Source organism: Aythya ferina (genome assembly GCF_964211825.1).
Source record: "Aythya ferina genome assembly, chromosome: 18".
NCBI lineage: Eukaryota > Metazoa > Chordata > Aves > Anseriformes > Anatidae > Aythya > Aythya ferina.
Window position 1 is genome coordinate 9876132 of NC_140317.1, and position 21418 is coordinate 9897549.

General features: G+C 46.4%; 1 protein-coding gene and 1 long non-coding RNA gene across 5 annotated transcripts in view; one reads left to right on the forward strand and one right to left on the reverse strand.

Moving 5' to 3' along the window:
• CACNG4 (calcium voltage-gated channel auxiliary subunit gamma 4) overlaps positions 1-20668 on the reverse strand; it is a 39798-nt gene extending 19130 nt beyond the window's left edge. The window contains exon 1 of the mRNA XM_084492524.1: positions 20421-20668. Within this exon, the coding sequence (XP_084348650.1) occupies positions 20421-20643 (223 nt within the window). The 5' untranslated portion in view covers positions 20644-20668. The remainder of the gene's footprint in view (positions 1-20420) is intronic.
• Positions 1897-8409, forward strand: LOC311421016. 4 transcript variants are annotated; one of them, XR_014684659.1, is made up of 5 exons: positions 1928-2059; positions 3587-3747; positions 3855-4326; positions 4489-4640; positions 5774-8409. It is a non-coding gene; the product is annotated as an uncharacterized lncRNA (long non-coding RNA). The 4 variants fall into 4 exon arrangements; XR_014684660.1 differs by having other exon boundaries at positions 3855-4156; XR_014684658.1 differs by lacking the exon at positions 3855-4326 and having other exon boundaries at positions 1897-2059; positions 3587-3810.
• Positions 20669-21418: the final 750 nt, after the last annotated feature.

Below are 21418 nucleotides of genomic sequence, written 5' to 3' on the forward strand. Positions count from 1 at the left end.
GATTACATTGGAAAGTAGTATAAAGGAGCTCATTAGTTTAATTTTAGGAATATGCAGAATATTTGGACACTCCTGGAATCAGGTAATCTTCCAATGTCTCTTCAGTCCATGGAGATTAGTCATAAGATGATGGCATTTAGAAAAAACATTTGGATATTGAAGAAGCAATAGGGATATTTCACTCCATAAATCACTTTAGATGAAGGCAATGCTTGCAATATGCCCGTCTTCATAATGCTGCGACCTTGAGTTGGATGTGCATTCATTTTGGAGCATGTCTTCCTCGTTTCTATGCCAGCTTGTTGAGTTATACATAGAAGCAAAACCTCTAGAGATTGATCATGCACAATCAGTGATGCGGGACTGAAACAAGGCAGATGATGACAACGGGGAATCTAAAGGTTAGGAGAAAGGGGTGTAACTGCCAGGTCCTGCTGATGGCTGGCTTTGGGAAACTCAAGGCAAAGGTTTCAAAACCATCTGCATGAGGTATTAGTGGAAAAGACCTGTTAGCAATGAGAAGGTGGAGGGTGCAGCTGTGGCTGGGCCACCTCACGTATGGGACAGGGCAGGCTCGTCCCTCAGGGGGACCTTGCGAGGGTGGGAAAACGATGAGCAGCTCTGTGGGAATAAAGACCTGGGGCAGGAAAGAGTGAGCTGAAAAAGGAGGAGGAGAAGGAGCACTTTGGGACAGAGTGGGCAGAAAGCGGGGTGCTTTGCAGGGGAGGAGAAAAGGAAGCAGGGGAGAAAGAGCTGAGGAGGGTGGTGGGTGGCTGGAGGCGAGGAGAGGGCCTAGGAGGAGAGTGGGAGCTTGGCAGATTGGTGGTGCCCGTGGAGACGGGGACCAGATGGCAACCTGGGTCCTCTCTGAGCGCTGCTCCTCCTGCACTTGCCTCCCTGCGCGGGCACTGCCTTAGTCGGGGCTCATAGTGCTGCCAGGAGGGGTGGGCAAGCACAAAGCCACGGCCCGATGAAAATTAAGAGCCTGAAACATAATTCCTGGGATTGTTTTAAATACTTACAGTTAACAAATGACCCAATAAATAAAAATGGAGACGGCTACCAAGTAGGTCTGTTTAAATGAACATAAGGAGAAGAGATTTGATTTGGATCCTGCGCCCGAAACTTTCTGTTTCCTAATGCAAGTGAAACACTGACAAATAAAAATGAGACTGCAAAAGCAGCATGACCTCTTAAAGCTTTAATTATTCATTGGAACTGTTTTCTCTTCTGCTGAGACTGAGCAACACATTTAAGTGGGTTTCTCTCAGGTTTGTGGAAGATGTAAGTTCCTTGTTACACTGGCTAATAAATACCACTAAGCACGATGGCCCAACAACATTTGTAGAAACAGCATTTGGGAAAATGTGCTTAATGAATCAGAAGTGCCTTAATCTAGTCAGTCTTGAAAAGCAAAGCATATCATGCAAAATTACAATGCACTAAAGCACAGATGCATGAATATTTTATTGTTGAGAATTCTGACTTTCCATTCTTCTCTCTTTCAGTACTTCGCACTGCATTTTACTATGCAATGTCTCTACCTGTATTGGGGAAGGATAATGGTGGGGGTAGCTCTGGGCAAGCCAATCTGAGATATCAGACTGGATTTTAAACGATGTATTGGAAAGTCCCAGCCCTTACCAGCATCAGGCATGTCTCCCCTTGTAACTGGAAATGCTTGCAGCTGTTTGTGTCCTAGGATGGCATGGAAGTGACTTGGAAGGTTCACAGCTGGGAGGAGAAAACTGAGAAGTTTTCCTTTTTCCTGGGATGAATTATCAACAGTCAAGTGCCCTGCATGCCTGGCCTTGAGGCTGCTGTGCCACTGGCTCCATCACAGTGCTCCTTCTCCCTCCAGCACCTTAAAAGAATGGAGCATCCACCAGAAACCACTAGGTAGGGCTGATTGTTAATTAGACTTGAATTTCTAAGCATTGCACCTGTGAGAATTAGAGCCTGCCCTTTTACTACAGCATCCCAGGGACCACGTTTCCTCCTGAGATTTGAAAGCAGGAGAGGACCAGCTTCTCACCACCTTGGCAAGCTCTCCCAAGAGGTACGTAGCAGCTCTGGCCGCCTGGGAACTGAGCCATGCTCAGGGAAAGATTTACGACTCCTCTCCCCTTCAGATACCCATCTGGCGTGACGCAGGGTTGAGCTGCACAGCAGCCATATGGGTACTCGGGGTCCCCATGCTGAGCCCCCCCATCAGCTCATGTCCCCCTCCCTGCAGTCATTCTGGCAGAGAGGCACAGGCAAACGAAGGGCAGTTTTCCAACACCCACATCTCTTATTGGGGCCTCATTCTGGTTCTTACTCAATCTTTACAACTCAGTGATATGTTGCCAATGTATTTTTGCCAATGAGACAAAAATATGTCTCCTCTTCCCACTCCTGCAGCCTGTGAGAAATCTCGGTTGTGTGCAAAGAGAAGTAGATGTGTGTATAAATGTGTATTGGGGTGTGTATGTGTGGAAATAAAGTTTCAAGTAATTTATTTTCCCATTGAAAGTTTGCCTTGTAGCCAGGGAAGAACTGTTTTCCCCATGTGTAAATCTGGGTAGAAAAACTTTACTTTGAGCTGAACAGAAATGGCAGCAGGTGCAATGGAACTGGGAGGCTGAAGCTTCGTCTTCCCATCAGCAAACCTTTAACTGCTCTGTGTCTCAGGTTCTCCTTTCTAGTATGTAGGCATGATGGTTTATAAATAATTTGGGAATTTCTGGGCCAAAGAGCCCTATATTAGCAAAGTTGTCTAATAGTGGACAAAGAAAAGAGGCATAATCCTTTCAAGGTGGGGCTCTCTCTCTTCAAAAAGTGCTTGAATAGCCCCAGGGGCCAGAGATACCCCGGGTATTTAAAATGTTAACATAAATTATCTTTTAATTAATCATGACTCTCCCACACAGCCATGGTTTGGGATTCTGGCTTTGCTCTCTGGGTGGTTTAGGCACTTTAAAAGCACTTGGCATGAAGAGGGGTGATCGGAGGCTTTTTCCTAAGCTCCACAACAACTTTGCAAACTATGTGCTTCAGAAAGGTTTCTTTTTCCTCTTTCCCCTCCCTTTTCCCCCAAACCTTGCATGACTTCAAGGCATCAAATGTTAATGAAAGTTTGCCAGGCTTCAAGGTCTGTGAAATGGAAGTTAAAAATTCTGCGCCATAGGATGGCTCTAAAAATACTCGGCGTGTCGAACTATCAGCTCCAGCAGCTCTTCTGCACGCAGCGCTGCCGACACATCAGGTCTTTCTCTCCTAAGCTCTCAGAGACTCGTCCCGGTGATTACAGATCACTAATGAGCCACGGAGCGGATTTGCCAGGCTGTGGGCCTGCAAAGCTTCCTGGAGGGCGAGGATCTGGAGGTGTCATTTAACTCTACAGCCAGTGAGCCCCCAGGGAGACAAGCCATCCAGGTGATTCCCAAAGTGACGGCCATCCCCTAGGATGGGCCCCAAACCCCAGCCTAGTGGGTTTGTAGGGTTGGATGCTATCGCAATTGGGGTCCGGCTCCTGAGCTCAGCTCTTTGCTGTCATTTATTGTGCAGGGTACCTGGGTTTGTAAGCTGGGCTTCTACCTTCTAGGCACAGCAACACCTACATCTTTGGGGATCTGCTCCGAAGCCCTGTGGAGCAGAGGAGCTGTGCTGCCTGAAGATGTGAACGCTCTGCTGCACACAGTGCTGCGTGCCTTGGGCGATCTGAGCTTACGTGTCCTGCGAGCCGGAGAATTTCTCGCTCTGCAGGTGCAACTCCCCTGGCTTCCAAGGGGCCCAGCAGAGACATCACTGTCCCCATGAAGTTTAAAGGTTTATTTATTTATTTATTTATTTATTCCTTTTTTCCCTCACAGTGCTTTTGTGTGTGGAAACCTGGGAGCTGCTTTCCCCCGGTGCCGCCTCCTTTCCAGCAAGGCGCTTTCTCCCCACGAAGCAAACGATGCTCCGGAGCACAGCGATCAGGATCGTGACTTCAAGTGCGATCCTGACTGCGTGGCGGTGCCTGAACCGTTCCCATCACGGGAGAAGCCACGGGGGGCTGTGACTCAGCCGTGCCTGAGTCACGCGTCCCCATCCCGCCGTGCTCCCGGGGGACCGTGCTTCGCCTCCACCCGTGCCTCCGTCGGCGATGAACCACGGCTCAGGCCTCGGTGAGGTGGTTGGGCCCCAGACCGCAGCCTTTCCCTGCTGGTCTGTGCTGGGGTTGGGGACAGGGACAGCAGGAGCACATCCCTGGGCTATGGCACCGCACCCATGGGGGGATTTGGAGCAGGAGTGTGCACAAGTTTGGCACAAGCAGGCTGCCCGGTCACACGCCAGCCCTGTGTAAGTGCAATCTGAGCCAGGCACAGGCTGCTGTTGCTCAGAAAGTCACTAGAAATAATTCATGTACGTGTGAGTTAAAATTCTGCTTAAAAATCACTCCCTGCCTTCAAAGGTAAAACCTGCAATACTTGCAGTTGATGATAGTGAGTTTCATTTTCCTAGGTTCTTGCCAGCTGCTAAGGTAAGCTTAGATCCTCCTCCAGCATTTCCTTGCTGTAAGGATCTTTCCTCAAGCAAATCTCTCTGTGCCCAGAGCTGGCAGCAGCGGCTGCACGTGTGAGTGCTGTGAAGAACCTGCCCCTTGGATCAGCCAGGTAAAGTCCTGTCCCAAACCCTGAGACGTGTGGCATTTCTTAAGTAAAAATAATAAATGTTCTTCTCTGAAGGATTTTGAAATAAATTTGTAAATACTGAATTAATTCCATCTGTCAGTATGAAGTGAGGTTTTGGAAAGCTAAAAGGTGCAGGTTTGTGCGCATTAACTGTGTGAGCTAAAGCACAAAAGGAAAAATGCTTTTTCATCCTTATGAGGTTTTGTAAATTGTATTCTATTCTTAGGAGAGTAAACACAATGTTTAAAAAAATCTAATAACTTAAACCTTGCAGGAAAAGTTGCAGGAGCAATGGGGACCTCTGAAATGATAAATGTATGAATTTATTCCACTGCCGCTGTGGGGTTTTAAATTGGTTTTATTTTTCTTTTATTTCTTCTGGTTGACAAGTTGTGTGGTGTTGCTATCCAGTTATAATATTTCTAGATAAGAAAATCTTGAAGGTCAAAAATTCTGTTCTTAGTTATTCTTGTAAAAGGTAATGTTCTTGTGTCGGTGACAATGCGGAGTGATCTCATGTCGCCATGGGTACCTGAATCATGCAGAAATCTGTCTAACAGCGGAGTTCTTCATGCCTATGCCCTCCCCTTATTTTGTTGTAAACAAAAAAATTAGATATCTATAAGAAAAGCTTCTTGTCTGACACAAATGGACTGGAAGAAACGCTCGTCTTAAGAAAACACATCGTGCCAGTGGTCCAATGGACTGCACCCAAGCATAATTCTGGGGGATGAATTAATTTGTGCTCTGCTACAACCAGAGAGATTTTTGCCACTAATGCTCTGAAGTGCAACCTGAGTTCAGCGTGTTATTAGTGTGAGTTGTAACATCTGTGCATAGACACTGAAACGGCCAAATTTCAAATAGGCAGCTCTGTCCCCATGGCAGCTTTGACAGAGGGGATGCACAACAATTTCAGCTGCAGATATAAGAGGACCAGCAGCAGGAAACTGGAAAACTGTTAAATCCAGATTATGGGGGAGAAGTGAGAGCAGCATCTGCCCACAGCTGATCCTAGAAGCACATGACAGGGAAGCACAGAAGCACAGTGAAATTAATGTTGGGGGGGGAGGAAAAAAAAAAACCCTTAATTATGCCTTTCCATTTTTCTGCAGATTCAGTTCAGTGCTCCGATACCTGCTGGATGTGTCTTTCCTTGATAGCTTTGTAACATCTAAAGGAAAGGAAAGAAGATGAAGAGGAAGCAAAGTGTACGGGCCTTGATCGTGACAGTGCGCTACAGCCCTCTGGATGTTAGCTCTTCCATGTGCTGTAAGCAGGGAAGTTTTTGGTCTCTGTTAAATCACGTTTTGAGTCAATGGATCACGTACATGAAAGGCCTGGAGCAACAGCTTCTAGAGGATGACAACAGGGTTGTGGATCAAAACTTGTGCCTTTCTTTATCGATGGAAGAGACTCAAGTCTAAATTTGCGTCTTTTTGCTGAAAGTCTTCATTCATGCAATCTCATTTTAAAGGGGAAAAAAAAATGCACACAAAAAAACAAAACACATACAAGAAAGCAGACTCTCCAGGAAGGAGGATCAAGCAGTGCAGGCTGTGCATTTTTCTTGATAGCAGGAATTCCTTTTTACTAAACATTTCTGGCTCCAGTGGTGTGTATCAGCCAGGTAAACCAGAGCCCTCAGCTGGAAGGTTTGGGCCTGCAGCTTCTGGGAGCAAGTCTATGTGGTGGAAATCAGATAAACCAGCTTGTGCACACTGCCTCGCTGTGAGTTAGGACCGTCCTTGCATTTTGCTGTTGTACAATCAATCTGCAGAATAAAATCCTTTCTTTTACAGAGTCAGGGGGCTTAATTCAACCCTGGCATAAATGGGCAGCTAACAATGGGCCAAGCTCAGCTTGGATGTTGCTCTAGTTAATTAAAAAGAGTAGCATCGGGGGCTGAACTTGGCATGGAGTGTTTAAGTGACTGGCTTCAGAGGCAGGGAAGAAAAAGCCTTGCTTAGCTCTCTGCAGCCCGCTCTTCAAATGCAAATTAACCTGTCAACATCTGCATGTAGCCACCCAGGACAGCTGCAGAAAGGAGCTCCCAGCACCCAGGAGAAGGGCTGGAAATGTTTAGTTCCAAACAGCTATTTTCTAAAATAATTTCTAGTAAATAAGAATACATTTGAAGTGGTAAACGGAGCATCTGCTACATGCAACGAATGGAGGACAGCATGTGAAAAGAAGCATATGTCAAGTATGCACTTCAGATGCATTGACTGCTTGCCTCCAAAACAGAGAGAGCTTAACCATATTTGCAGCAAACACGGAGTAAAAATTACTGCTGCAACCAAAGGAAGAGCCTCAATAACTGCAGAATTTTCCCTTGCTGGAGGAGAGAATCTCAGTGTAGTGCAGCCGCTGCCAGGCGTCTTTTCGCGAGAGACACAGCAGGAATGCCAAACCCAGGCGGCTTTTGTTTGGAGCAAACAGCATCCCTTTACCCGTACGTTTAGAAACCCAGCAAACCAAGCCAGGGCTGGAGCCCAATCACACCAGATTTGGCTCGCAGAAGATAAGAAAACAGCCCTGTGCTTTTTCGAAGCCTCTTATATGGCAGAGGAGACTGACATCCGTACTCCGACTGATTCAGCAGCGTCTTCAGCAGGAGGTGAGCTCCGTGCCGTGGGCAGGGGTGTGCTCGTGGAGCAGCCCGTGTCTGCAACACACAGCGACCCAGGGCAACGGCATTTCAGTAGCTCCTTGAGCCCCATATCCTCAGGCAAAATCTTCACTGTCTTCACTGAAGCTCTTGCTTACAAAACAAATACAGGGAAAGGCCCTGCTAGCAGGCAAGAGAAGGGAAGGCTGGATTTCAGCTTGAAAAAGTGCAACTTTTCTTTAGGAAGCTGCATGCAGGGAGATCTCACTCTTTCTTTCAGTGTAACAGGCCATAGGAAGCCCTGCCTAGCTGGCTGACACCTCCTTTTAGTGAAGGGAATCTCCCCACCATGCCTGGGGCGTGCTGCTGCTGCTTTCGGCTCTGGGCTCTGGGGGCTGTCATCTCCTAGCTCCCCTTAGGAGAGATAGAAACCAGAGGGAAACAAACCCCGAACAGCTTCTGCAGAAACCACGTTGCTACGATGATGTGGTATAATTAAACAGGAGTCAGAAACCCCACCTTCATAAAAACCCACACGAAGGAGCTTGTGCCAACACTTCTACTCATCTGCAGGTTTTTAGCCTGAATCAGAACCGAGCAAATAATGAAGATATTTGACAGTATGGGTCTTCGTCCTAATCACCTCAGCATACCGTGTCATCGTACAAATGAACACAAACCAAGGGATGGGCAGTGGAAGAGAAACACCTCTGGAAAATCTAGAAACCCACCAGACACAACTGCTGCTCCCAGGGAGAAACTCAGGACGCAGACAGCGCTTCCTACCCATCAGCAGCACCACTACCTCTTTGCTGGGTTTTGCTTCGATACTTCCTACCCCCAACCCTGGGAGCTGCAATTATAGAAATGAAAACCCTCTGTTGTAGCTGTGGTGAACGGCCACGGCCCAGCGGCAGAGCCGGGCTCTTAATCCCCTCGGCCTGCGGAGCGGCACAGTGCGCAGCCGAGTGCGTGTCCACCATGGCAACAGTGGAGGAGCTCCAAGAATTCGATTTCCACTGGGCCCCTGGGCCTTGCCTTGACATCTTCATTGTTCCGCCGTGAAATAAATATAAAACACTCCAAGGGTAGTGTAAAGGCAGTGCGAAATATGGAGAGCTATAGAATGGGGTTACCTAATGGTTAATTTAGGAAGGAACATAGCATTAAAAACGTATGAGGGTGGCTACATATTGATGCTGTATAAATATTTAAAGGGATGCCTCTCGTAAGGGCAGTGTTCCAAGCTACACCTAAAATAACGTGTGCAAAGGAAAATTAAAAGAATATTTCACCATTTGGACTTGTTTATCTGCCTCTGAAAGGCTTTTTCAGTCCAGCTACTAAACATTAGTATGGGAAAGGACATCAGACAAAACTCATTTTTGGTGTAATTCTCCCCAAGTCAGCAGAGTTAAACTGAAGATGGTTTTCCTGGCCTTTTAAATAGAGTGTAATTTTCTCCATGGTTAGTTATTAAATGCTATAGAGAGCGATTGCTGCTGCTATTGGAAGGGCTTTCTGGAGAGGTCACCCTGTCCCATGTGAATAACACCGGTGACAAACCAGGAGGTTTGCAGTTGTTACAACAGAAGAGTCCTTAGGGGCTCTGACCACACCACACACTGCTGCCCAACCCAAAGCTAAGTCCGTACGTCTGCTGGGAGCCGAGCTATAAGGGTACAAGAATGCCCACCCAAGCACTGACTGCATGTCCTCGAGACATGAGGGACATTATCAGGATGGTAAGTCCTAGACCAGGAGGTTCTTATTTCTGACCAAGGAACCAAATTACACAGATGAGCAGGAGCCAAGCTGTATTAACCCCCCTACAAGGTGATGTAGGCAGCTCCCCACCCAGCACATGCATTTCCAGAGTTGCTTCTTGAAGGCACCTGTGTTTTCTTCTCACCTACACAGGTTGCACAGCCAACTGCCTGGAAGAAATTGGAAGCTCAAGTTTCAGGCAGCGCAGTGCTGAACTTTGAACATCATCAAGATAAATCTCAGCTAAACACGGGCCAAATCCAGAGAATTATTTAACCATTTTACAAAAAGCCTAGCTAGAAAGACTCTTGGGATGATAACAGGGGACCTCATAATTTATGTATGTAGTAACTTCCCACTGGTAAAATTAAAATGCAAAATAGTATCTAAACAAAATGGTTAAGCTCTGTCCCTTGGGATAGTTAAAAATTAAATGGGCAAAGCATATAGCAGAGGATCTATTCTTACACTTGTAGCTCTTTGGGCTAGATTATAGGTATTTTCTCTCACACGGCTACAATGCTGAGCTCCAAGAAAGGATTTGTCTGTGTAATACAGTGAGGCTCAGCAATAATTACCCATTGTGCTATGTGATGAGCCATCCTTTTGGTTCTTCAGTAACCCGTGCACCTGGACTTTAACTAAAACCAAATAATATGCACAGAAAACATTTTTATGTAAGAGGAGGTGAACATCACTAAAAATCAGAGAGCCTTTGTATGGCATGCCAAACTGCTGAAGCGAAAAAATGTCTTCAGTGAAAGGGCTCAGATGTGAGCATGTTTCAGTGCACAGCTCCAGGAAAAAACTCTGATAATAAATGTGAGCTTGTTATCGTTGCTTTTCAGTGGGAAGTAAAGCCGGAAGCAGGGTCGTGCTGGCTAATTGAAGCTTACATTTTCATTCAAGCACTGCATTTTAATTATAAACTGGTGACACAAGTGTCACTTAGTTCTTATCCTGTTTTAAGTGTGCATATGTATAAGAAATATTTTCAGTTATTAATTTATTCTTGTGATCATGTTCATTATCCTACATTATGTCTATCAGGCACGTGTCTAATGACATGTTTGATGCACGCTAATTCTTATGCCTCTTTTAATACAGGCCTTACATACACATTTTAGGCTGAACACGGTGCCAGTTGGCCACCAAAACAGGTGCACATTAATGCTATAAAATCAGCATTAGTAGCTGCAGACCCATATTCTGGCCAGCTGCAACCACTTGCTCAGCCCTCCCGGGGCACAGCAGCCATGCCAGAACCAGGGATAACCTGTGGGAGTGGCTGCAGCCAGCGCCACAGCCTGGAGATGCCGACAGCGTGGTCCTGGCCACCCGGGTCTGGCCCCGATCCCAAACCACGTGCCCGTGGTGCAGCTCCTGTGTCGGAGCCTCCTCCTAGCCTGCAAAGTGGAGCAAGTATTGGCTTTGCGCGGCCAGAGCCCTAGTACGACTCCGAATGCGGGTGGAAAATGTTTGGCCTGTTTTTCCTTCTCTATGGGGTTTTGTTGCTGTGTCCAAAGATTGTCTTTAGCTCGAATGCTGCCATTTATATACAGAAATTAAAATAAAGTAAGGAAAAGGTCACTGGGAATTGGCTACCAAGAGGAACAAAGTAAGTCATTAAAAAGTCAGAGCAGGACTGCAAGTAAAACCAAGGGGAATATTCTGAGAAGGCAAGTTATGAAGGTAAACCTCTTTCAAAGCTACTGGATGGAATGGGATAGCTGCTTTTTTTTTTTTTTTCTCCTAATTTTCTATCAAAGAGGATTCTATTTTAATAAGCACTACCATAACGGGACATTGCAAATGAGAGGTTTGAATGGCTATAATTAGAAGCAATGCTGTGAATGCAGCACCTTGCATTACCCCTAAATACTACATGCTTTATTGCAGGTCTTGCATCTTTAAGGATCCCAAAGCACCTCCCAAACTGTCTGCACTTGCCAGCGCTAAAGGCAAGGATGAGAGTACAGCAAAATGTGCACAGCAAAGGAGAAAAACACACCAACCTCCGAAGCAAACCTTCATTTACCGAGGAAAACCACAGGATGTTTAATCTCATCATTAGCAGACAGCGGCACTGCCTTGGATAAATATTTTTGGAACCCCCTAAGTAACTTAAAAACCGAAATCCTATTGACTCCCAACGCAACGTAAGCTTCAAAGACAAACCTTTTGCTGGAAATACGAAGAGAGTTCATAAGCCGTGCTCTGAAAAGATTCCCCGTCATCTCAAAGGATCTTTTGTTGACAGACAAAACCGTGTTTTCACAGCGGGCAGAGCTGGGGGGACGCGGAGCTGCTCTGAGCCAAACGCGGGGCTGGCAGCTCCGAAGGCTGAGCCAGCGGGCTCAGCCCCTTGCCAGGTTCACTGGCTTGGGCTCAGCACGTGCACACGTGGAGGGGCTTTGGGATTGGGATTTTTTTTTTCTTTTTTTTTTTTTTTAATTAAAAAAAAGCGAAAAAGCAGCATGGCAGTTCTTAGAAATAAATTACCTAGTACGCTGATAATAGCCATCGCTGATGGCTCAGTGAGCCATGAGATAGGTATATGCAATAAGTCGTATTTTAGATTTGATTATATTTAGGCAATGTACCTCTGGCAAGATCCTATTTCAAGTCATAATTGTGACATGTCATGGTTCCTTTTTAATGCCTTGCAGCAACAATAGATAAGCTATGCCTCTAGGAAGCAAGGAAGACACAATAACAATCCCAACATTATTGAATGCTATACTTTTGGACAGGAGAAAATTTTCAGGCATCCATATTCTACACCAAATGACATTATTTAAAACACGTAAATGGGAGCAAACTGATCTGAAACCTCTGGCACAAAACTGGCAGAAGCCTAAAACAGTTATTAGCTAATCAGAAAAAAAAAAAAAAGAAAAAAAGAAAACACAACACCCTGGCAGCTAAATGCAAGTGGCAATTCGTCACAGACCTAGGTACCCCTCAAGTCGGATGGGGATGCTTGTCGGCTCTGAATATCTTTGAAATATTTGGCAGCAGTGAGCTAACGGGACTGTCTGAGTGAGAAGCATTCAAAGGGCAGATCTAAGTGGCACAATTCCAAAACAGCAATTAAAAGGGGGAATGCTTGGAAAAGAACAATAAAAGAGGTTAATTCATATCAGTGTCTGGCAATCTGCGCAGGAAATCCTATCATTCCATAACGTGCTTCGCCTTTGCCCACCTCTCTGTGTTATGACAGCGTGCCTGTAACGTGGTGCTCCTTCACACACCACGGCTGACAAGAAGGGGCTCAGCTCTCTTGAAGAAGAACTGACCACGCTGCTGCTAAGCTCTCCAAGCAGGAGCCTTGTAAACACATGGGAAATGGAGTCAGACAGGGAGAGAAGTGAGAACCCCAATCTCTTCCTTTTTGACAAGTGTATGATAATATATTTTTATTTTTTCATTGGCAGGAGGGCACATTGATGCTTGAGAGTTAAGGAAATTAAAAATCCTGGATTTCTACCTGGGGCAGTATCTACCAATTTTCTAAAGGCAGACTCTTGCACTGTTGTTGAAAAGCTAATTTAGACAGTGCCTTTTTAACAGAAGGAAAGTTAAAACGTTTCAGCAAGGAGGGGGAAAAAGAGGAAGAGAACAAAGATGTTCAGACTGCTGGGTGCCACGGGAAGGAGGAGAGTGAGGGGCTGGACTATCTGCCAGGCTACATCAAGAACCACTTCAATGATTTCACTGCATTTGACCCACAGCTTGCAACAACTGGCAAAAACTCCCCCAGATTGAAAGGAAAATCTAGCTAAAGTCTGCCTGGGCCAGGCCATCCATCCTGCAGGCAGCTTGCCCTGAGGCCTGCTATTTTGAGAGGATAGAGAGGCCACACATCATTAATATTATAATAAATCCCAATATAGGGAGAGTCACAGTCTCAAATTTTGCTCTGGTTCCCAGCACCTCTGTGTGCCCCTCCACACAGCAAACCACTACTCTGAAAGAACGTATACAAGCCAAAGGCCAGGAAAGAGCCACCTTCCACTCTAGAATATTTAAGGTAAAAAACTGACGTGCTTTTGGAGTGAAGACAAATAAATAAAGGCAATAACGATGTGGGAGCAGAAGAGGGAGGACAAACTGCATTGTAATTTAGCTGATCAAAATATGCCGAAGAAGTAAGGCACTTTAGAGCAAGGCAGAAAATAGAGAGGAGCCCTGCATGGCATTAGGGCTGTCTACAGCAAACAACCTTTTGTTCTGAAGTCATAAATGTGTAGCAGCCTCTCAGACATATGGGCAGTTGTGCATTTATCCTGTTTATTTTACTACTCCTGTGCATCCTGCCTTGCCATCTGTTGGTAAGAATTTGGATGCTGAACCGTAAGTCTGCGACATAATAAATACCAGTAAACAGAAATCCAAAATGAAGATAAGCACAAAGTAATGTTTTGAAGCGGGACCAGTTTTTCAGGGTGACAAAAACGTTGGAAAGTATGATTTATTGCCTGAGATAATTCTTGGCTCAGAAAAGATGGAGCAGCAGGAAAAGGTCCAATTGAAGGGACAGATCTACGATCCCTCCTCTTATATTGGCTTGCTATTGGCATAATTCCACCAGCTTCCTAGAAAGCAGTTTAAATTGACGTAGGTGGAAAACCAGACTTAATCCTGTCCCTCAAGGAAGACATGCTTAAACAAAATGTTGCATGTATAAAACATAAGTTGCAAGCAAAACGCTTCAAAACCAGTTAAACTAGAGCTCACACGCCTTTTCTGAGCTGGGCAGCCCTACCATCACATCCCAGTTTCTCCACATCATCTTTTCCCTTTTATTATTAGTATGGGAGGAAAGCGGATGGGAAAAAGGCAGTCGTCCCTCCCAGTCAGGGACAGAAAGCTAAAGCGACTGGCCCCAAATCACGCAGGAAATGCAGCAAAGCCCAGCCTCCTCCTCCCTCTCCATTTCCATTTCTGGGATGCAGAAGTCACCTCTCAGCTCCTTCACACACAAACCACACAGCCACCAACTCAATATCTGGGTGCGCAGAGGTATTAATAACAGACTTCAAATTACACCGAGTACATAAGTGCTTTGACTGCGTCAAAAGAATTAAAAAAAGGAGATGAACACGCTAGCCTCTCCTCCTGATGTTTTTCCTCTTTTCCCTGTTTCTGTAAAGATGTACAGAGCTATGGAATGGAGGTACCAGACATGCACTCCTTCTCCCCCTGCTTTTTAAGGAGGTTCACGTGTTTTGCACCTGGCAAGACCGTGACCAAAGCTATAGCTTCGACAGTGTGATCTGAGCAGAAGCATTGTGGGCTGACACCACGAATGTGACAGCATCCACTAGAGAAATAATTCCTGTGTTGGAATTTTACAGGAACTAAACCACATTGTCACATTTGCCTCTTTTACCAGTTGACACTAGAGAGAGCCAGCAGAGCTGCCAGGTGGCAGAGCAAGCCCTGAAGGGGTGCAATGGCCACGAGCTCCTGCCACTATCTAAAATAAGTAATAAAAGCCCACGGCAGAGGGGTCAGTAAAAGGTAATGGCAGCTGGAAGAAGCCCAAAGATTACATTATGTTACATTGCAAAGGTCACTGAGAACCCCAAAATGACTTACTATGGCTTTGACAGATGCTACCACAAATGCCATCTGCCAACCAGATGCAACACGCAGTATGATTACACACAGAGTAAAAAAAAGTAGCTACAGCACACCACAGCCACAGGTATCCAATGCACATAGCCCAGCGCATCCCTGACTCTTTTCACATGACATTTCTGAAACTTAGGTAAAGTGACTATTATCCACATTACATCTTGCACAGATGAGAAAGCTTTACAGCTGGATTACAAATACGCTTTCGTGGGTTTACAGCCTTCAGGGAGTATTGCTAATGCACAGAAAGTCTTTGGGTTCCAAAGACTTTTAGCATTGGGCTAGCTGGCACACTGAGAGCCACAGAAAAAAACCCAAACCCTTGTGTAGCCTGATAGCTCCCTACTGGCTATATAGTAGATCAAGTTCAAGAAAGCAAATTAATTCATTAAAGCGACATATATTCAGTCAATTAGCCTCAGCTCTCTGTTTCATACAGTGTCTCAGGAAGAATGGATGTTTTGTTACATCAATACAGTCATCTGAGATCCTCTGTTACAAATGTTCAAAGAGGTGTAATTAGGAGATGTGTTTTATTTTTTTTGAAGAAGAGAATAGCTAATCCCTTAATCCATCTTCTGCTGACAGTTCCTCCAGCAGAAAATTTCTCAGTATTTTAAAATATGTTTTACTACGGCCAATATTTTAAAGAGATTGAGCTCCGTTTCCCCAAAGATTGCTCCAAACTCAGAAGCTCTCTCTAGCAAATGGAACACAACAGAAAGAAATTAACCTAAAAAGGCTGTCAAGAATCACTCAATCACTTTCTGACAAAACCCCACTGCTTCAAACACTGTTGAAAAGATGTCGGTGGAGCTCTAAGAATTGCATTTAAAAACAATCAGTGCAGCACGAGCACTTTCTCAGCAGCATGTGTTTTACCAAGGAAACAGAGATGGTATGAGCAGATAAAGAACGAAAACACAGGCTGAAGCTCAGAAGAGTCCTTCTCTAATGTGTTTAAATTTGTTTTGAAAGATTTTTGGAAAGTAGTTCACCTTTCGGGACCTATGAAGCACACGCAATACATATATATATATATATGCATATATATATATATATATATAAAACATGCAGTACATATATATGTATGTATATATATATACTCCAAGAAACAGGCTCTGGCATACACGGAACGAGTTTCCATGGCAGAGACACCCATTTGTGTATTCTCCATGTGCAGTCACTATGTTTCATAGTGTGAACACAGGCTCATACGCCTGCAAAGGCTGAGAAGCCCAACCATCTTTGTGCCTGTGGATATAACCTCAAGGGTCTTGTCTGATATTAAAGTGATACAAAATTTGCTCTTGGACATGTACAACTTTGGAAATAGCATTTGAAAATAAAGCCTGCATTGTATTTAGTTTATTATAAACAGTGGTGATGCTACGACTTCCTCGCTTTGCTTTGAGAATACTAAAGAATATTCATTCCTTTTGGATGAACCATGAATTTGCAGCACTGATGGATGGCAGGCTTCCTTTATTTGCTTGCTTCAAACATTTGTATAAGCATTTTTATTTTGTTTTCAAGAGTATCCATGGAAGCAGAGCATGCGCGTGCCACAGGCCCTGTGTTTGTGCACCTTCATCCAAGCCAGAAGACTTGCAAATAATTGTGCAAATGTGTGTTTGTGCAAGTTTTCAAGTTATAAAAGATTCACCGAATCCTCTCTCCTGATTATAGATTTTCAGCTACCCAGACAGGAAGGACAAATGGTTCCATGTGAATTAAACGTCCAATCTCACCACTTAAAAATAAACGGCAAACAGGGAATACCGAATGCAGTAGACACAATGGGTTCAAAGCAATTCATATTCTGAAGTGTTTAATAAAATACTCTTTGAATAAATTTAAATTACAAGTACATTACTTGATTTCATATCTAGATGTCACGGGGCCTGCAGAGCTCTCTGTTTGAGCAGTCCTATTAACTTCAGCATGATTGTTCATGAAGATAAGCAGTTTCAGTGGATAAAGTGGTGCTTTAAAATCTTTTTTTTTTTTCTCTCCTTCTAGGTAAATACTTTAATAGCAGATCCTCCTTATGAGTAAGACTGTGTGAAGCTTACATAGTAGTGCTGGACATTTACCGTAGGAATAAGGGCTGCTGGAAAATTATAGTGGTTTAATCCTCCAGGTTAGCTTTACCACAACGGGATTACTCATAAAACACAGCATCACCCTCTGCTGCATTTGCAAGACTCTGTTCTTCACCTCCTGGACAGTGAGCCACGTGAAATGGGGCTGATTTGCTCTTATTATTTGTGGGCTGGGGTGCAGACTTCGGCTGTGGCCAGGATGGATGCATGAGGACTTCACCAGAAACCTCACTCCAGTGAGAATTTGCCTTTAGCCATCAAAATTGCAGTTAATATAGGTCCAGTGTGGCCCCAGAAAACCAAAACCCAACTTCACCAGAGAACCCCTTGACCATTTTACTGAGCTCCGCTGCAAAGACTTGCTTGAATAGCAAGTGTGCTGCACGCACATTCATACCAAGAATTACTTTAAACAGTTTCCTACCTAAATAATTACCCTAGCTGTAAGTTTTAAATCCATGCAGAAATACTGCTATTGATTAAAATCCACTCAATGAGCCTCCTACCTCCACCTTTGACAAACATACTAAAGGAACAAAATTGGGATCGTATAGGCGAGAGTTTGACTAATGTATCATTAATGCTGCTTCTTGAGTGACTAAGCTCCATAGTAGTACCGGCTACGAGTGCTGAAACATGATTTTGTCCCCAAGACAACCGCAGCCCCAAACAAAGACAATATGCTGGATCCCCAAACTCTATCACTCCAGTCATCATTACGATGCCAATTTGATTGCTATCAAGTTTTGATAGCAGTTTTGAAGTGCTATCCCAAAGAAGAGAAAAAGAAAAATGCTGAGGAACACCTAATAAATCGGTTGGAAGGCTATTCTTTTCCTTTCTGTTTCTGCAATTCTGTCTGAAATCTTGGAATTCGGGATACTGAATGGGTGACTGTTCAAACACACAGAACACGGATTGGTTCATGGATATAGTTGAGAAACATTTTAATGGAAATTTTCAATTGACCTGAAATTTACTCTGTGTAATGCTTTATTCATGTCAACAGCAATTTAAGAGGCTGTTCAAGATATTTCCAGCCTTTGCACATTTGTGTCTTAAATATGTCTTTTTTTGAGGTGAGAGTGAAATGGTGCCTAAGACCACTACAACAAATTAAGTTGGCTTTCATAATTATTATTCCAAAATTAAAAAAAAAAAAAAATATATAAATAAGTTTGAAGCCAGACCATTTCACAGAAATTTCATTTAATCATATATAAAAATCTATAACTATATAAAAATCTATAACAGATCTATAAATCTATAATTATTTTCTTGTTTTGTCTTCTCAGGGTTGTAACGGTTTCTTCAGTTTTACTAAAAGAGCCATCCACTCACAACGAGTGGCATTCTGAAACAACCCAGGAGACAGTGTTTTAAATTTGCTTCTAGAAATGGTTAAATTCTTTTGTGAAACAGACGCACCTTTCCATGTTGAAATCAAGGTCCTATGGCATGGTTTAGAACACTAATATTTTCATGTATCTGTATATTTTATCTTACGACAGGCCATATGAAAATGTAGGAGAGAACGTAGCCTCTGTTTCTCTTATCTGTGAGCAGACGATGGTTTTCTCAAATTACTCATTCTGAGCACATATTTGACAACTTTGTAATTTGATTAAGAGCACTTGAATTTTGCGAAGAAAAGCTCAATTGACGTTGAGGGGGTCACATGAAACACTTTCTTGTCTCCTGAATTGATGAGGGTTTAAGGTCTCTCCGCACACCACTGCTAGGTGCAACCTTTCCGCAAACACCCCCGTGGATTGAACATGCTCGGGAAGGCTAAGGCAGTGCCCTGGAGCTCAGAGAACATCACAAGCACCGCTTGCAACCCTGCCCATTCCTCAAGACTTCACCGACTTCTCGTTTTATAAAGTTCTGACTTAAGCTCAGTGGAAATCCAGGCGAAAACTCCATTGCTTTCGGCAAAAGCTGCACTTGGTTTCTATGAATGAGGTTCCTGGAGGACCATGCAGAAAGCCTGCCGGCGGTAACCTCCAGGATTTCTCCTGGAGACAGCAGGCCTGGTCTAGCACAGCATGCCCGGCACCTCCCGTAAGACGCAAACCAACTTATTTTCCGTGAAATGCAGAGCCTGGGGACACTAGAACAAACCCAGCTAAGATCACAAGATTTGGTTCAAGTGAAGGATGCTCAGCATCTCTCAGGCTAACTCAGAGGCTCTCAGAGGCAAACCCACATTTTCCAGGTGTCGCAAAAGCCCATGCCGAGAGTTACATTTCCTTTAAGCATCACAAAGCCAAGCGTTATCATCACCAGAACAACTTAACATTTTGGTAATTCTTTCCCTCTTCCTTGTCTAAAAATACTTTTGTGACCTGCAGCTTTTCTATGTATGCATACTATTACTAGGTAGCAAATCTGATATTTTAAGAGAAAATTACTTCTTACACTGCAGCCTTGAATGCTTAGGAAAAGGAGAAGATGTGAAGAGATGCGACAATTGGGTGCTCCTACAATGCCACGGCCTTTTCTGAGAGAAAAGCCCTCAGAATAGATCTGCCAGTCCCTCAGCTCCAGCTGGACTCCTCTGGGCTGAGCCGTCTGTCAGTTAGAATAAAGCAGGGAACCAGGTCTGGAAAGTTCATGTGTACTAAGTTGTGCTGATTGAATTAGGTGCGCTGCAGCCGCTGTGCCAGGCGCTCTATTGTACCAAGGCAGACTCCGGCATACCCCCACCCCACAAGCCCCAAAGCAGCTCAGGGAAAGCCAACAGCTTTCCTCACTGTGCTGACTGTTAGCAGCACCACTGGATGAACCCAGCAGCGAGGGGGCTCAGCACCCTGGACCCCATACCCAGTGCCATGGGGACCTGCCCACGTCCCACGCTCACAGCTCCACACTCAGCAGGCAGATGTTGCTTCCCATCTGGGCTTTCCTATCAGCCCTGCCAATTCCTCTGAACACCCATGTGCTTCTTTGTGCCGGTAGCTACCCGCCACACCTCCTCTACCAGCCCATTTTCAGAGAGCCACATGTTTGGCCTCTGCGGGGAGCGGGGCATCATGCCCCCCGCCTCAATCTTTTGGTTAACATTGTTCAGTGCCCGACCCTTGGGCCGGGTTAAGTAACCCCGAGCCCACGCTGAAGCACTCAGACAGCAGCAACACCTTTACACGGGTTCTTGGTGTCTCTGAGGGTGGACAAGGAGGAACTTGGGTTCCCGCTGTCCTGCCCAAGAGCTGCGGCTGAGCCCCCAAACCCCTGAAACCAAAACCCTGGGGGCGCGCCAGCCTCGAAGCCTGCAGGGCTCGGAACCCCAAAAAGCCCCAAACCTTCAGGATCCCCCCGAGCCCCGCAGCCCCCGGGGTCCCTCAGCCGGGAGCTGTTGCTGGGGGGGGGGGGCGCAGACAGCCGCGGAGCGGGGCCGCCCCCCCGGGCCGAGCTCCCCGGGGCCGAGCTCCGCATCCCGCCGCCCGGTTCCCATGGCAATCTCGGAGATGCCGGTTGCCACGGCAACGCCATCCTCCTCCTCCTCCTCCTCCTCGGCCGTGTCCGAGGCAGCGGCTCCCGCTCCGGCTCCGGCTGGGCTCTGCCCGGACACCCCGGGCACGGAGCCGGTTCCCCCCCCGGTTAAGTCGCTTCCCCCCGGGCCGGCCCCGGTACCTTCGAGGCAGCAAATCCTCCAGAGCCCCGAGTGCGTGAGGTCTCCCCTCGCCTTCCTCGGCGGTCCCTGCGCTTCGTCCGCCGTGCTGTTGGTGCCGTTGCAGATGTGCGCGCTGGAGTAGAGCCAGTAGTCGGTGCCGATGGCGATGGCCATGAGGCTGAAGGCGGCGAAGGCGCCCACCGTGGTCAGCAGCATCTGGACGCCACGGTCACACCACCCCATGGTGCTTCATAGTCCCCGGGGTGGGTGGGTGGGTGGGGGGGGGCGGGGGGCGCACGACACCGCCCGGCAGCGGCACCAGCACCGGCAGCGGCACCGGCACCGCTACCACCGGGAGCAGCAGCAGCCGCCGCCCGCGGGAGGCAGCCGAGTCACGGGGCGGGGGGCGGAGGCGGCGGGGGGAGCCTCCTGCCTGCCTCTGCCTGCCTGCCCGCCGCCCCCCGCCCCACCACGGGGCCGGGCTCCGCCGCCAGCCGCCCCCCGCCCCGCCCCGGGGGTGGGCAGCGACCGCCCGGTCCCCCCCCGGCTCGGGGATGAGGGGCTGGGGGTGTCCGGAGGTGTGCGCGGGGGTCTGGGGGCGCGCAGCCCTTGGGAACGCGAGGGGTCGGGGCTAAAGGTGCTGCAGCCCCCCCCTCCCCAAAGCCCCTCCATGGTACGGGGGTCTCAGCCTCGCCGTCCTCCCGCAGCCTCGCTCCGCTGGCAGTTACGCAAGGAGGTTGGAGGCAAGTGGGTGGCTTGCTGGTTTTCTCCTCTTTGGGAGGGGATGGAGAGAAACCGGCACCTGGCAATGTTTTCTTTTGGAAAACCAAGGGGAGAAATATCTAAACATTATTATTTTTTATTTTTTTTTTAAACCACGTTATCCTGCCTTCCAACCCTGACTCCCATCACCGCGAGCTGACAAGTCGGTCCTGCCTCCACCTCATCCAAGTGACAAGCCAGATGAATGGGAAGCCTTCCTGATCAGCTAATGCGTTTGTGTGGAGGGAACGTGGCA